At 39.3% G+C, this 16,026-nt stretch overlaps 1 protein-coding gene across 1 annotated transcript; it reads right to left on the reverse strand.

The window, feature by feature from the left end:
• Nucleotides 1-9,142: 9,142 nt before the first annotated feature.
• Nucleotides 9,143-11,408, reverse strand: LOC104217042 (uncharacterized). Its single transcript, XM_009767196.2, has 2 exons — nucleotides 10,269-11,408; nucleotides 9,143-9,729 (listed from the first exon to the last, which is right to left on the reverse strand). The coding sequence occupies exons 1-2, from the start codon at nucleotides 11,364-11,366 to the stop codon at nucleotides 9,400-9,402; spliced, it is 1,428 nt and encodes a 475-aa protein (XP_009765498.2). The 5' UTR covers nucleotides 11,367-11,408; the 3' UTR covers nucleotides 9,143-9,399.
• Nucleotides 11,409-16,026: the final 4,618 nt, after the last annotated feature.

A 16,026-nucleotide genomic window follows, 5' to 3' on the forward strand; every position in this document is an offset into this window, starting at 1 on the left:
GACATGGTTCTTCTTTTCAACTCCCGGTTGAGGTTATTCCCGGGAAAGCTTAAGTCTAAGTGGAGTGGTCCATTTGAAGTTGTTGGTGTAACCCCATTTGGAGCTATTGATCTCAAAAACAAAAATGGTGAAGTTTTTCGGGTCAATGGGCATTGTGTCAAGCATTACTTGGGAAAGTTTGATGACACCCCCGTGGTGGCACTCATTCATTTGAAGTGACTTTGATGGTAACATGCGTCGTACCGCGACGTTAAATCAGGCGCTTCTTGGGAGGCAACCATGTCTTTTTCTTTCTTTTTTTGATTTCTGTTATAGATTAGGATTTTTGAGCTAATGGTTTGTGAGATATTGCAGGAATTGTGATTGAAACAGTGCAAAAAAACTGTGCAAAAAGTGCACAGTCTCTAAACAGTGACCGTGCGACTGCAATCCCACTTTGTGCGGTCCGCACTGGCCAAAGAAAATATTGCCAAGTCTCTGAACTGTGCTCACGCGGCCGCGTCCCACTTTGTGTGGCCCGCGTGGTTCGCATGCGGCCGCAGCCCGTCTCATGCGGTCCGCGCGCCTTCGCTGCAGCTAATGTAAATGGTAAAGTCCCAGTGCGGCCCACAGTCGTGTTCACGCGGCCGCACTAGACGGTAAGTGATGGACCCCATTGTGTTTCCTATAAATACACCATTAGGATCTTCATTAGAACTTTTTGCCAAAATTAACCCCTGAGCCCTTAAAGTTACTGTTCACATTCAGAGACCCCACTTAGTGTTAATAGCAAGAGCATTTCTTCACTTTCCTGGTAGCATATCTCTCATATTAGTCTTTACTTAGTATTAATTTAAACTTTATACATGTTTTCCTAGTCATAACTTCTTCGTTTTTCTTTTTGTTCTTCGTCGTTTCATGATTAGGATAGTTTTATATTGTTCTTGTTGTTCTTTGAAATGATGGGCATGTTATAAATGAGTAGGGACAAAGTAGGATGCTAAAACGTGAAAGACTTGAGTTTTTTGTAAAACCCTAATTGCCCCTGTAATTAAAGCCTAGTGCGGCCGCACCCCCTAATTATGCGGTCCGCATGCCTTTTACGCGGCCGCATCATTCTGCTACGCGGTCCGCGTAAACCTTGAACCTAAAGGTTGATTATCCCAGCGCGGCCGCATGCCCAGTTTGTGCGGTCCACGCCATTCCCCACGCGGCCGCATCCCATGTTTGCGCGGTCCGCATGGGTGAGGTTCAGAGGCCACCAGTTTTTAATAGTATGGCCAATGCGGCCGCATGAACAGTTTGTGCAGACCGCGTTGGCCCCCACGTGGCCGCACCCCCTATTCATGCGGTCCGCATAGGTCCTAATCAGAGAGGGTTCATTTCCTAACTTGGTCAGTGCGGTCTGCATGCCTTGTTTGTGCGGTCCGCACTGCTATCACCTGGTCTCTGTTTGTATTTCTGTTCTGTACTTAAACTCTGCAATTCCCTGAACTAACAATATTAGAATTATTTGTGTGCAGGAAATGGTTAAACAACGAGGGCGTGGAGCTAAACAACCCGTACGAGGAGCTGACCCCTCCCGAAGAGGTAAAGCATAATTGAATAAACTCACTCCCCAATCAAAACTAAAAACAAGAAAGCAGGTGGTGTGTGATGAGGAGCAGTCGAGGAGTGAGTACCTCCCCTCCCAGAATTTCTCAACTGATTCATGGAAATCCCCCGCAGGCCCAGCTAAAGCTCCAATTGTCATACAACCTGAGTCGTCTGAGGGCTCAGAAGTAGGCAGTGCCAAATACTCCACCTCCCCCACAGTTTTAGAATCCGAGGAGGGTGTAGAAGATAAAAACAAGAGTGATGAGGAGGTCCCGGACAATGGGGTACCTGGAGTTGGGGGAATTGAAAGAAGTAGAAACCCAGTTGTATGGCAGGACAGATTTGTCAGCGAGGTGGCCTTTCATAAATTCCGGGAAGTGTGGCCCAAGAAGAAGGTGATTCCATAGAGAAGAGTAGTCACCCGAGATTTGTTACCCTACCTTCCCCGAGTCCATGAACAATTTCTTACTAGAGTGGGGTGGGATTTCTTTAAAGATGAGCTGGTCGATGCAAATGAACATATGGTGAAGGAATTCTACAGCAATATGGCCCACACAAAAGAAGGGTCAATTGCAACCAAAGTGCGGGATAAGAAGATAGTGTTCTCGGGAAAGGCGTTGAACGAATATTTGGGTTTCAATGAGGAGGATGACTCTCTGTATAGAGAGAAGTTAGCATTGAAAGAGGAAGATCGTCCTTGGGTGGCACAGTTCTTAGCTCAGCCAGGTACTGTTCCGGAGTGGATTCAGGTGGGGAAGAAAATACTGCGAAAGAACCTCAATTTTGAGGCGAGAGGATGGTTAACTTTTGTATGCAACAGGTTGGACCCTTCGTCCCATGACCAGACCATTCCAATCGCCCGAGCGGTTCTCATTACATCCATCATGGCAGGTTTCCCCATCAATGTGGGAATGTTATGTACAGTGGGATCACATCCATTGGCATTGATACGGACAGAAACTACCCCTACCCGAACACCCTAACAATGTACTTTGAAGATGCAAAGGTGAAAAAATACCCTTTCGATGTTGGAGTCCGGCCGGTGTCCCCGTTCTCATGGTTTAATATTCAGGGGCTGGACAACCCGAAGGGGGATAAGAAGGGAAAAGCATCCACCTCTGCCCCGACTGGACAATCTGAGGAGCCAGTTGCGGTAGAGGCCTCTATTGAGCCACCTACTCCTGCTACCACTACTGTTTCGGACATCCCATCCTCCTCTGCAGGTCCTAGTTCTTCAACTGGCCTAGTGGTTCCCACATCCAAATCCAACCCCCTCACGGCCCAGCAGTTAGCAAAGACATTGGCCAGTTTGAACAACTGGATGTCAGTCTCGACATCTAAGTTGTCCACTTTGGCAACCACAGTTGCGTCCCAGTCTGTTCCAGCCACCGTTGAGATTCCTCAGTCCATTGAGGAGACATTGAAGACGCTCCTGGCCAACCAGGAGAAGATTTTGGCTACTCAGGCTGCCTTGACAAAGGCAGTTGATGCACAGGGCAAAGTTCTAAAGGAGCTTGCCAGAGAACACAAGAAGATGAGAAAATCTCGGGCATCTAAGGAAGAGGTGAAGGAGCTCCGAGCTGAGGTTGACAAGCTAAAGGCAGACCAGCTGCCTTTAGACTTGTTCTTTGATGAGTCAGCACCTCCACCAGCAGTAGTTGTACCGGAGCCACAGCAGGAGGAGTAGCCTAGGCACCCAAGGAAGAAGAGAAAGCTTCCTAGCACTGAGGGTGTTGTGATAGAGGTAGCACAGGTTCAGGAGGATACTTTTAGTGCCCTACTAGATGTTCAACCGGTCCATGACCCGGCCCCTGTCCCAGCAGCAGAGCAACAGCAGGCCGGGAACCAGTCTGAGGTTCCCGCCAGTATAGAGGACCAGGGGACCACTGATCAGCCCATGACGATGGATCAGGCTTGAAGAGCCACTCTATATCCTTTCTCTATTTTTATGCTTATTTTGGTAGTTGGCATTAGGGACAATGCCAACTTTTATTCGTGGGGGTGCGCCCTACTATTTTGTATTTTGATGGTTTATACATTTGAGATGACTGTAAATATTTATTTGACTCCTACCTTATGTTGCTAGTTGATAGTTGGCCTGTACATAACTTTTCATTCTAGTTACTTTTCTACTTTATGTACATATTCATTCCCCCCTGTTGTATATTCTACTCCCCTATTGTACATTTTCATTCGGTTTTTCTATTTTCGTTAAAATTTTTCGTTTCTAGTTTCATAGCAGGCTCGTAACCTTTTTGTTTTATGTTGGCGTTTGCAATAAGCCCTTGGTTTTCTTAATGCCACGGTTCTTTCCAAGGGTAGAGTGTTGTGCGAACCGGGTGGCTCTTCCTAATGAGAGATAGCGTGACAACCTTCTTAAGGGTTTGAGTTCGTTTTTTTTTTATTTTTCTTTTTTTTATTTTCAAGTTTTGTCGTCAAAGGTACCTCAGGCAAAGCTTCAATTGGGCCTAACACATTTGCCTTTGATCCCATGGTCAAAGACATAATGTTGTGCTTAGAATGGTGAAAGTCATGGCCTTGAGACTCTTGTGTTGACCAAACAGTCATCATGTGGTCGTATTGGACCATTGTGCGCTTGAATCATAACTAAGGTCGTTGTGGGCCCTCGACTCGATATCTTTAGCAATCCTTGAGAGTGTGTGGTGAGAATTTGATTTGCGAGTCCAAGTCCCAAGCCGATGGTCTAGAACTTGCCCCGAATGTTTGTTGAGGCGAAATCTTAGGTGAAATTTGGCTTGAGAAGTGATTGTAGGCTCTGCTTGATCCAAAATGCTAAGACTGAACAATTCCATGACCTACCAATGAAATGATCCCTAGTTAACCCTTTTGAGCCTTGAACCTTCTTCTTTCAAGCACCAAAGCTACAAGCCTATACCCGTTCTTAATGATACCCTCGCTTGGCACCTAAATCTTTCCTTGAGTAGATGGCAAATATCTAAGTTTGGGGGGAGACAAGAAAGGAAACAATGTGGTAAAAAGGTACAAAAGCAAAGAGAAAAGAAAGGTAATGAAAAAAAAAAGATAAGACAAAAGGAAAGACCTAATTGAATAAGGTCAAAAAGGGGATTCAAAGAAAACTAAAGTGAAAAAGGGTGTGGAAAAAGTAGAAAAAGGAGAAATGTGTTGAATTGCATAAGAAAGGGTGACAATGTGTCTCTCTAACCCCTTGAAAAAGAAGTGAATACGCAAATGAGTCAACAAACTGTGCCAAAATGAATCAAAAGAAGTTCTTAAGGGAAGATTGAACCCACTTGAACAAAAATATGTCCTACCCTTACCCAAAAGCCTTCACAATGACTCCACAAAAGCCCTACATAATTTTGAGTTGAAGGGAACCTACATTAGTGGATACTTACATAAGGGGCAAGCATATGGTACTTAGAGCCGGACTTGTGGCCTCGTCCTTGAGAGAGATGAGTTAAAATCCATCAACCTCGGTTTGTGTGTCAATACTTTAAAAGGTGAGGTTCACTTAGGAAGAGTTGAGAATGTGTGAGTTTGGGTTCCACAATGGCCAAAGTAATTGAGAAAAGTTCTTTTATGAAATGTGTCAATTCTTATGCTCTTGTGTCACACTTGATCCACAAGTTTTCAAAGTTTAAATGTGTTAATGATGCATTCGCATTGAGGGCAATTGTTAGTCCCAATTGATGCTTGTTGAGGTTACTTTAGGATAAGCTGAAATTGCTTGGATGTTGCCTTTGAGGGTTGGGTCTTGTTTTGTTTGCTTGAGGACAAGCAAAGGTTTAAGATTGGGGGAGTTGATAAGTAGGATTTTAACATGTTTTATACCCATACTTGCCTGCGCTTTGAGTGTAATTTGCTACAAAATAGTCCCAAAAATGCTTACAGATTGCGCTTGATTGCATGTTTGAGCTATAAAGTGACAAATCGTCAAAGATCGGCTCAAATCGGAGTGAAACCTGCTCCAGTGTCAAAGATCATTAAAGTAAGGACATTCAGAACTTGGTGCGGACCGCACCATCTTGTCATGCAGCCGCACCATAGGAGTTCAGAGACTGTGAAACTACTAGTCAAGCTCATGCGGCCGCGTCCACTTCATACGGCCGCACAATCTTGCTATGCGGTCGCGTCAAAAAAGTTCAGAGAGTGTCATATTCCAGAAGCAAACCACGCGGCCGCGTACCACTTCATGCGACCCGCGTCCCTCTCCATGCGGCCGCACTCTATGGTCATGCAGTCCGCGTCCAAGAAGTTCAGAGAAGCTGCCAAACTATTCATGCGGCTGCACAACAACTTGTGCGGTCCGCGTCAGTCTTCATGCGGCCGCATTCCAACTTTGTGCGGTCAGTATCACCATCTTCAGAGAGCAAGATTCAGAGGTCAAGCAACCCAGTGTGGCCGCGTGCCAACTTTGTGCGGTCCGCACTAACCCCTCAGGGGCATTTTTGTCCAGTTGTTTCAGCCCACTATAAATAGAACATTTTACCATTTTTAGGTCAAGTTGGGTACATCTGATAGCTGCTGCACTCGTGAGACTTATGTTTTGGCCTATCTTGGGCATTTTTAGCTTAGTTTCATTATAGATTATTGTAGTTTAACATTAGCAATTAATTAATATGGTTGTTTCATCTTCTATTTCTTCATTTTCTTCTTTAATTATGTCTAGCTAAACCCATTAGTTAGGGTTGTGGCTCAACCCTAGTGTGGGTAATTAATGGGTGTAGCTTCTTAATGATAGATTGATATTGGGTGTTTGTTATTTGGGTTAATTTTATGGTTTAATTAAGGATTGTTGGTTGCAAACATTGATTCTAGCTTAGTGGGTCTTGACTCTTCTTGAGAAAGAGAGTCTATGACCCCAAAATTGACCCAACAAGGAATTGGGGTGGACCCATGAGAAATGGTAGTCCCAATTAACGGGTTAAACCTCGAGAGAGTAATCACCCTACTTGAACCCTAGTTGCTTGGTCTAATTGGCCTACCCAATTGGTCTCGAGAGAGTCAATTGGGCAAAATCGCTCTCTCTACCGAGAGGTGTGAGAGTGGATATAATTGTGCAACGGTTATAACATTGATCCCAAATATGTCAATCTATTATTAGTAGTCTCTACCCGTTAGTTAACCACCTAGGTGATGCCACGACCCTAATGCCTTTCTCTATATTAATCACAACTTAGAACATCTCCCTTTAGCATAAATTAGCTTAAATTTGTAGTTGATAATAGTAGTTATTAAACAAAAAAAAAAACAAAAACTTTTAGAAGTACAATTAGGAGCAAGCACGCATTCCTAGTCTGAACAAATACGCAAATCCATCCCAAGCTCCCTGTGGAAATTGACCCCGATACCACTATTCGGGTAAAAGTCTTAGCGCCCGCTCTTCCTACCATTGTGTGAGGTTGAGTTTGCTGCGATCAGTGGCTACCCAACCAGAGGAGAATCAATTCAAACAAGAAAGGAATTAGTTCGAAAGAGGAAAAGAGGACATTCAGATGATAAAACATGCCCGGTGTAACAACACTTACGTCTCATATTCCATTCCTCAGGGAATGGAATCTTCTCGGCAAGGATGAGGTCCGAAGTCGTGACTCAAACGAAGTGGCTCATCAACCTCAGGTCTTTATCTTCGTCGATGCTGGAAAAAAATGCTTTGGTAGACCGGCATCTCAGTTTGACCAGGCCCCCTCGATAGAAGCGAGGGCTATACAATCTAATCATATGGTCGAGGGTGAAATCCATCCCCTTGACCATGTTCGAGAAATATCTAATCAAATAGATGATTCTCCAAAAAGAGGGATAAATCTGACCAAATGTCACTCGATATTGTTGAAACAAATCGAGGATCACCGGGTCTATCGATGGAGAGGAAAAATCTACAAGACCTAGGGTAAAGGGATACGTATATATACTGAGGAAATCATCTTTGTGTTTAGTTACATCCTCTTCCGATGAAGGGATCTCTACTTGTACCGCCTCTCCCCAGCGGCAATCCATTTTCACCTTCTCTGTATCGGTTATTAAACTGATGTATCGAGACATGGGCTCGTATCGGCCCGATACCGAAGAAGGTTTTTCAACTTTGAGATTGGAGGATGTATAGAAGGGCCCAGGAACGCACTCCTCAACGCTAGGAGGCACTACCTTTTTGCTCTTAGACGAGCATGAGGAAGAAGGGGCTTCCCCTTTTTGAGGTACTGTCTTGGATGTTTTGGCCATGGTTATAACATAAAGTTTCAAAGAAGTGAACACAGAAGAAGGGTAAAGACATGAAGCTGTTAACGAAAGATTTGAAGATCTGAAGATGCTGCAAAGGTTTGAAAGATAGGGAATTGGAGTATTTATAAGTTATCTAAGTGAATTGGAGGAGTTGAAAGGGCGGCCAATAGCGGTTCGTGGGCTTCTCGAGAACCGTGTCTGACAAGACTTCTGTACGACTTTTCCATCACGCCATTTAATGATCACAGGTGGCTGACGTCACAACGGGGGTATTGAAGAGGCAAGAACTCAAAATCGTTTCTTATCATTTCATTCTAAGAAACGCGGGGACTATCTGTATAAGGCCAAAATTGGGGAGTCCGACTTTGGGACTATCATGGCACTCCACGCTCAACCTCGAGGAGCTCGAAGCAGAATTTGAAGTGTGACCCCGAGGTGCATCCCTCGAGGGAGCATATCGAAAGTCAATCTCGGAGCAGTACAAATTGTTGATTGTCATGGAAAGGCGAGAAAGCTCCCAAGTACACGTGGCTAAAGTTGACCAAGTCTGCAAGAATAGTACAAATCCGTACTAAGCCATTATACAGTTGTACCAATAGCATCTCCTCATTATTATTAGACATGTACTATGTTGAGATACCCCTCCTATATAAAGGGGACCCTTGTCACTTTGTACACATATGAATATTGAATACAATAGAACAATCTCTGCTCTTCTTGCTAAAACGTGCTCAACAATTACTCTACAACTTTATTGCTCCTCATTTATTCATTTATTGTTCGCTTATTGTTCATTATCAACCATTAAAGGCTGCCCTCGAGGTCCTATATTGCCGAGTTCGAGGCCCTCAACCTTGTGACCACACGGATTTGCTTAGCACTTCTTTGCTCATTTACACTTAGCATTATTCGCCTAACAACTAATATTAAGATAAATCACATATTTTTAAAATCACAAATCAAATATAATTATTATTACCATTTTCAATTTTAAGCCATGAAACGGTTTATTTTGGCTAAAAAATTACTGAAGTACTAGTTGGTCAGACGCGTAACAGTCTGAAGGACCACTATTGGAAAAATACCGCGAGTGCAAAAGTAAAACTCGTACTCGAGGGCGAGTTTACGATGGTGAATAATTTGGCATCCATATTAAATTTTAAAAATAAAAGGATTTTTAGATGAGTTTGATTACTAAATTAACGGTGCAAAAGTTTAATATAATCTCCAAAATAATTAATGAATTTTGTAAATTTAAATTAAGACAAAGTATACACTACTACGACGAGTATACGGTATATGGCATGAGAACATAAAAACAATTTAAACTGGTAAAAAAAAAAGTTTCTGATATAGAATTGAACTGTGCCATTTAAAGGACTAACAAAAAATGAAAGAGTAAACAGGGAGGTAGTTAGTTTCAGTTGCTATTCAACGTTTGCTGTGTACAACAAACAGAACAAAAGACAGTATCTAGACAGTAAGTCGAGGAAAGAAAGCACTAGGAGCATCTACACACTGGCAATCTCCTCCACCAAGATAGTAAGAAAGAAAACAGTCTAAACCATCTGACCAGCAAGTGTTATAATACTAATACTAGAGGAGAATGAAGCATCAAAAGTTTCACCTTCCGATATCGACTAACTGAGTAAGATGAACAAGATGATGACTGAGAGCCATTAGTGTAAGCACATTTAGAAAAGATGAATATGAATTCAACTTCTTTAGTTTCTGACTCAATCTGACCACTTGAGGCTTCACCACTGCTTCTACCTCTGGAGAGACTTCTGCAGGTTTACTGGTTGTTGTTGTTGCTGCTGCTGTCTTCTGACTAGTTGTCTTTGTACCTGTTGGATCCAACACTGAATCCACTCCTCTACTGTTTGGTTCAACATTAAATATGTCTCTACCTCTACCTTCTTCTTTCTCCAACTTCAATCTCTCAAACATAACCTGCAATAGCCCGTACCACATCAAGAAAAAGAATCACAAATCTAAAAACAAGATGATGTGCGATTAAGAAAATAATTCAGACTTTCCTTTTTAATCTGCTCCAACATAAATGTCATGTTGAAAACTCCCCAACTTTAAACTTTTCAAGTTCTCTTAGTAAGATGAGATAAGGTAAAGTTGTGTCGAGGGGTGGAAGGTTCGACGGTTCACTCGTATTCGAGGGTGGAAGCAACCACTAATGTTTAGTTTGCATTAGATCTAAATCATACGACTCTTCCCCGAAGCCGCAGGAACAAGAGATCAGACTGAGACAAAAAATATATATTAAAACTTAAATCCTAAACTTCCTTGATGCGAAGCTCATTATAACTAGCTTCAAAAATGTCATGGCATGTTAATTTGTGTGTACAAGTTCTAATGATAAATTGTTACGTGTCAAAGGTCCTCTCTTAGTCTCTTTCCCTCTTCAAGTTTAACAACATCATATATAAAATAAAACAAGGAAAAACAGAGAAGTACAGATTAAAAGGAATGATTACCTTTGTGGCTCGAGGCTCTAGGTAGATCAAATTGACCAAAAGCATAGCGATCGAAGACAGAAGATTAAAACCTTGAACCACTTCAGCCGAATTCGTGTGAAGTCGACGTTTTTGGCTCAACATATGACCGACGAATGCTGCACCAACGCAATAAGCCATGGCCTTGAAGTAGACTGGGTAAATCTTACTCTGAACCAAAGCAAATTGCTGCCTCGGCAAAGCTCTAGCCAACACATAACTCGAAACAAACGTCACCCAAATACACATCCCATAAGCCACAGCAAAGCCTAGAAAATGCACCAAACGCATCACAGTTCGCAAATTCTCTAGCGAAAAAATATACACAAATACATCATAGAAGAATTCTCGTCCTCGCCCTAGTATATCTTTCAACTCCTTTTTCCCTTCTTCTTTAACCTTTTTTACACCTTCTTTTACTGATTCTTTCACTTGTTCTGATTTCTCCCCTAATTCTCTCTCCACTTCACCCTTTTTTCTCTTTGTTGTGTCAATTAAATCCTTTGTTTTTTCTTTAACTTCATCAACTTTCTCCTTTGCCTTATCTGTGGCTTCACTATATGCATCTTTTACACTTTCTTTCACTTTCTCAGCAGCCCCTTTTGCTCCTTCTTCAACTTCATCAACTTTATCAACCGTTTCATGTGCTTTTTCTGAAACCTTAGCTTTGGTTTTACCAAAAGCGGTAGCAATTTTTTCTTTGCACTTACCAAATGCATCACAAACTACATCTTTAGCACTAGGCTTAGTATCAATTTCACCATTTTCTTGATTTACATACGGACTTGAAATTCCTTGACCAATATTTGGAAGAACAGAAGATGCTTCTTCTGCTTTTTCATATAACTTGTCTTTGAGATCAGAAACATACCCTGATTTTCCTTTTGGAATTTCAGCTTCTTGTTGTGGAGAAATTAAGACTTTTGTGCCATCTTCTTTATCAAATTCAACAACTACAACTCTAGGGCCTTCTTTTAAAATAACATCATCTTTTTTCTTGTTATTCTCTGGATTCGGATTGAAAAATCCTGCTGTAACAAGTGTGGTTAATACCAGAGAAATAGCCAAAAAATTCATCATTTCTTTTTCTCCTTTCTTTTTTATCTGGATACGAAGACAAAAGTGTTGGATAAGGAATGGAAGTTAATAGCAACGAAATAGGAGGAATGGTTCTTTTTTATAAGGAAGTTTGAATAATTCCCACGTAGTGAGGTGCTGCAGGATTAAAAATGTATACGTGTTAGGTTGCATGCGGTTTTGGAATGCTACGTGTCCTCTTCTTGCTTTAGCTCTAATTTTTTTTTTTTTTTAAAGTAATTGAGATGTAGAGATTAGCGAGACAAGATTAGTAATTGAATTAAAAATATTTGAATTTTCCACCTTCTATCTTTATTGAATTTTTCAAATTCCTATTTTACTCTTAACCTTATCAACCTTTTGTCTTTTTAAAAAAAAAATACATTATCAATATTATTTTTTGTTTAAAAAATTTATGTTATATACTTATGTATAAAATAAATAAAAGTTTTTTTTTAAAAAAAAAAGAGAAATGGTGATCAATCATGTATAAGTTAATGAAATTGAATAATGAAAAAAATGAGTGTTGTAAAAATGGTTTGCTTGCAACAATAAGTTTATCAATATCAATTATAACTCAAGAAATTATTTATATTGAGAATAAAAGTGAGTGAAAACATTATAAATATATACTCTATACACTTAATAACCAAAAATACTAAAAATAGAAGAATATTTTAGAATAAATTTTCAAAAGCTAAAAGTTACATATTCTTTTTTAAAATTATAATTTAAAAAATATTTTATTAAGTGAAAAATTTTCAAAAATCTATATACATAATAGAGAAAAAAGTACAAAGTGAAACTTAAATATAAGCCAAAATCCTAAATAGCCCCTTAAACTTGGCATGTTTTGTAAAATAAACATACAAACTTATGGGATGACCATATAGACATTTGAACTCGTCCAAAGTGTAATTTTTAAACACCTCTGTTTATTAGACATTGTGAGTGAGGTCCAAACGCTACTTACATGGTAATGAACGAATAATATGTTAACACGTGTATTTTCTTTTTCATGTAAGCAAATAATAGTCTAAAGCCAAATAATACCTCTCATTTGTTCATCTTCTCTCTCTTCGCTTTCTTAGAGCCAACTCCCATCCCATTCCCTATCTAATTTATATTATAGTTCTTTTAATTCTAAAGTTAAACTTTATCAAAACTTCAGCAAAATCAAGAGGAAATCATGTAATGTGGAGATTTTATTTTATGATGGGAAATCATCGTCAACTTGTTTGGAGAAGGGAGGTAACGAGTTAGAGAGGAAAATATTTGGAAGCCTTTTTTTGTAGAGATGTAGAAGAAAACACATAAAATGACCTCTGATTTTTTTTTTTGTTGGCTTCAATGGTGTTTTCAGCTCTGGAAAAGAGGAATATTAGGGGCTAGTGCTTTTTTAATCGCTGGGAAAAAGAAGTATTGGCTAAGGGTTATGTAAAGAGGGATTTTTTACTGTTAATTTTTTGAGTCAACAACTTTAAAATAGCTATCACGTGCTCATCAGTAAATATACAACAAACGGTATGCAAGGTTGGGCAAAGGTGTTTAAAAATTACACTTTGGATAAGTTCATGTGTCTATCTGGTCATCCTATAAGTTTATATGTTTATTTTACAAAACGTGTCAAGTTTAAGGGGTTATCTAAGATTTTGGCCTTAAAGACTTAATACACATAACATTACAATAATATTTTTTAAAAGTAACAATATATAAATTTTGGAACAAACGTATAAAAGAATTATTCTAGTTGTAATTTAATGAGCTTAAATTATAAAATTTATAATACGATATAACATAACTTAAGTTATAAGTAAAATACCCAGGTAAGAATAATATATCTCATATGATATTAAAAATATTATAACATAGAGAGGAATTGAAAATGTCAAGGAAAAATAGGCATTGCATATAATAAGAGGAGGAGAATGTTTAGTATTTGAAGTTGGAGGAGGAGTTTGATTTTTAAAAATAAGTTGAAGGAGAAAAATCTTTCACCCTATTTTAATTAAAATTTGCAATTATATTTGATTAAAAATATTCCGTCTTTTATTTGAAATTTGGTGATTTACTAAAAAAAAGGATTGGAAACATAATGAAGAGATGAAGGAGGAGACGAACACAACGTTCTAATAGTTAATTTCCCTTTTCGATCTATAAAGGGGTAATTTAGTAAATAAATATTATTGATAGGGATATTTTATTTTAAAAAAAAAAATTAAAGTTGTAGTTATTTTTAAATTACATAGGTTGTACTGGGCTACGGTATAATTTTAAAACATTAGGCAAATAAAGTATTTTAAATATATATTATGAGAAATATTGATTTATTTCAGTGTCTCAGAAATGGGCCAAAAAATAAAGTGTAAGATAAAGACATGTTAAATTAAGGAGGGATAGTGTGATAATAAATATTTTTCTAATTGTCTTGAATTTCTTTTTCTATTTTTGTTTTCCAAGAAGTAATTAAAAAATTTGTATAGAAAAGCTTCTTCTGCGGCTCAGAATAATTTAATTTTTCCTAGAAGCTTAACCTAACAATTTAATTCATAAAATAAATATTTAAAAAAATAGTAAGCACTACTAATTTCTGGAAGCTTGAGAATAGGGTAAAATTCATTCGAAGAAGCGCTGTTATCAGTGCAAAAGATAGTATGTGTTTCATTAATTTTTTACTAATAGTGTCACAACCCAAATTCCACATCAGGATGTGATGGTGCCAAATACCGTTGTTAGGCAAGCCAACACTAATGACCAGTAAATCCTTATTTAAATAATTAGCACGTGAAAACCTTTCCTTACTGATAAAGAAATTAGGAATTTGATACTTCAGCATAATTAGATGAAAGTAATAATTATGAACTTCAATCATGATAGTAATCCAAAAATCACAAGTCTACCAATGTGTGTGCCAGGACCTGGTGTCATAAGTATGTGGGCAATCTAGTAGAATATACAAAATCATACTATCCTACTGTCTAGAAAGGAAAAACAGGAAAAGTAAAGACATAGAAAGACTCCAGCTGCTGCAGAACGGCTTAGAAGGGCAGCTCACTAGAAGTCTCAAGCTAAGGAGTCTACAATACGTACCAGATTGATGGCCAGATGCATTTGCCTCAAAGCCCGTACAATCAAGTACAGAAGCATAGTATGAGTACATAAACAATATGTACCCAGTAAGTATCCAGTCTAACCTCGAAGAAGTAGTGACGAGGGGTCGACTTGACACTTACTAGAGTCAATAAATATAATGATATGAAGTTCAATATTTTAAGTCACAATGTACGTAGATAACCACAATCTCAAACAAGAATGATACTAAAAATCCTTTCATCAAATCAATAAATTTAGACACCTTCTTCATTTAAAACAAGTGGCCTTTCAAATAATGAATCATACGAATTATAAGGTTTCTGGTTCTATTATCACACACAAATACCACCGAGGACGTTCGGCCCGATTCAACATAAAAGCAAATTGTGCACCGTCGAGGGTCAAACGGCCCGAACCATATATACATTTATTAATCTACCGAGGCGAACGACCCGCTCCCATAAGAGTAGGGGAAATAATCACCCTGCTTGCGAAATATACTTGCGACGCGGTTAAGTATAAATATAACTTAATGCTTTCTCAATTCTTTTCAAAATAAATATTTACTTGAAATCCTTGAAATTATGACATTCTCAACTTAGTTTCATTCAATGCAATTCAACAATCATAATCATACAACGGTACTCACAAAGCATGGTGTAAGCCTAGAACTACCCGGACATCACAGGAATAGTAGATACAAACAGACTCTCGTCACTTTGTGCGCACGTAGCCCCCATAATTAATCATATATTAATTAAGTTCACCTATGGAAAAATTTCCCTCTTACAAGGTTAGAAAAGAGACTTACCTCGTTTCAAGCCTATTTCCAACTCAAGAATGCGCTCAAACCCTCAAATCGGAGCCGCACAATCCAAAATTATTCAAATAGTGTAAAAACCATTTATTATAGGCTTACAAGTTCAAAATCTAGCTATTAAAGTGATTATCCAACCCCAAAGGCAAGATTCCTAAAATTCATCCCCGGGCCCATGTACCCGGATTTCGGAAATTTTCGAAGAAAGTTGTTACCCATAACCTAAGGATCAAGAATATATGATTCTTACTTCATTCCATAACGAATTTCGTGGTTAAATCTTGTTTTTATCAAAACCCTAAGTTTTAATCTAAACCCATAATTTCCACTAATTTACATGTTGTAATCTACCCATAAGCTATGTATTAAACTCACATTAAGTAGAAATAACATACCTCACAAAGCTAGGTTGAAATCTCCCCTTTTGAAGCTCCCAAATCGCCTAAGAATGGATTAAAATGTGTCAAATATGACAAACTCCCGTTATTTACTGAAGGCCACTGCCTTCAGCAGTTTCCACATCTACGGTCCAATGCCGCACCTACGCCAACCGCTTCTGCGGAAAATGGGCCGCTTCTGCGGTCCTGGGCTGGACCTGCTGGATCGCTTCTACGGAAGACCAACCGCTCCTGCGGTTCCGCATCTGCGGTTAGGGGGCCGCTTCTGCGGTTCCTGGGCTGGCCACCCATGGCCGCATCTGCGATGTCTTAGCCAATTCTGCGGTCTCACACCTGCGGCTGGCCAACCGCAGGT

The sequence above is a fragment of the Nicotiana sylvestris genome, chromosome 3 (assembly GCF_000393655.2).
Source record: "Nicotiana sylvestris chromosome 3, ASM39365v2, whole genome shotgun sequence".
NCBI lineage: Eukaryota > Viridiplantae > Streptophyta > Magnoliopsida > Solanales > Solanaceae > Nicotiana > Nicotiana sylvestris.

What these genes read in the sequence shown, in the direction of transcription:
- LOC104217042 (XM_009767196.2), bottom strand. Translation starts at nt 11,366, where the DNA reads ATGATGAATTTTTTGGCTATTTCTCTGGTATTAACCACACTTGTTACA. An exon ending in TAGAGCCTCGAGCCACAAAG is followed by an intron (nt 9,730 to 10,268) that starts GTAATCATTCCT and finishes GGGCTATTGCAG; the next exon opens with GTTATGTTTGAGAGATTGAA.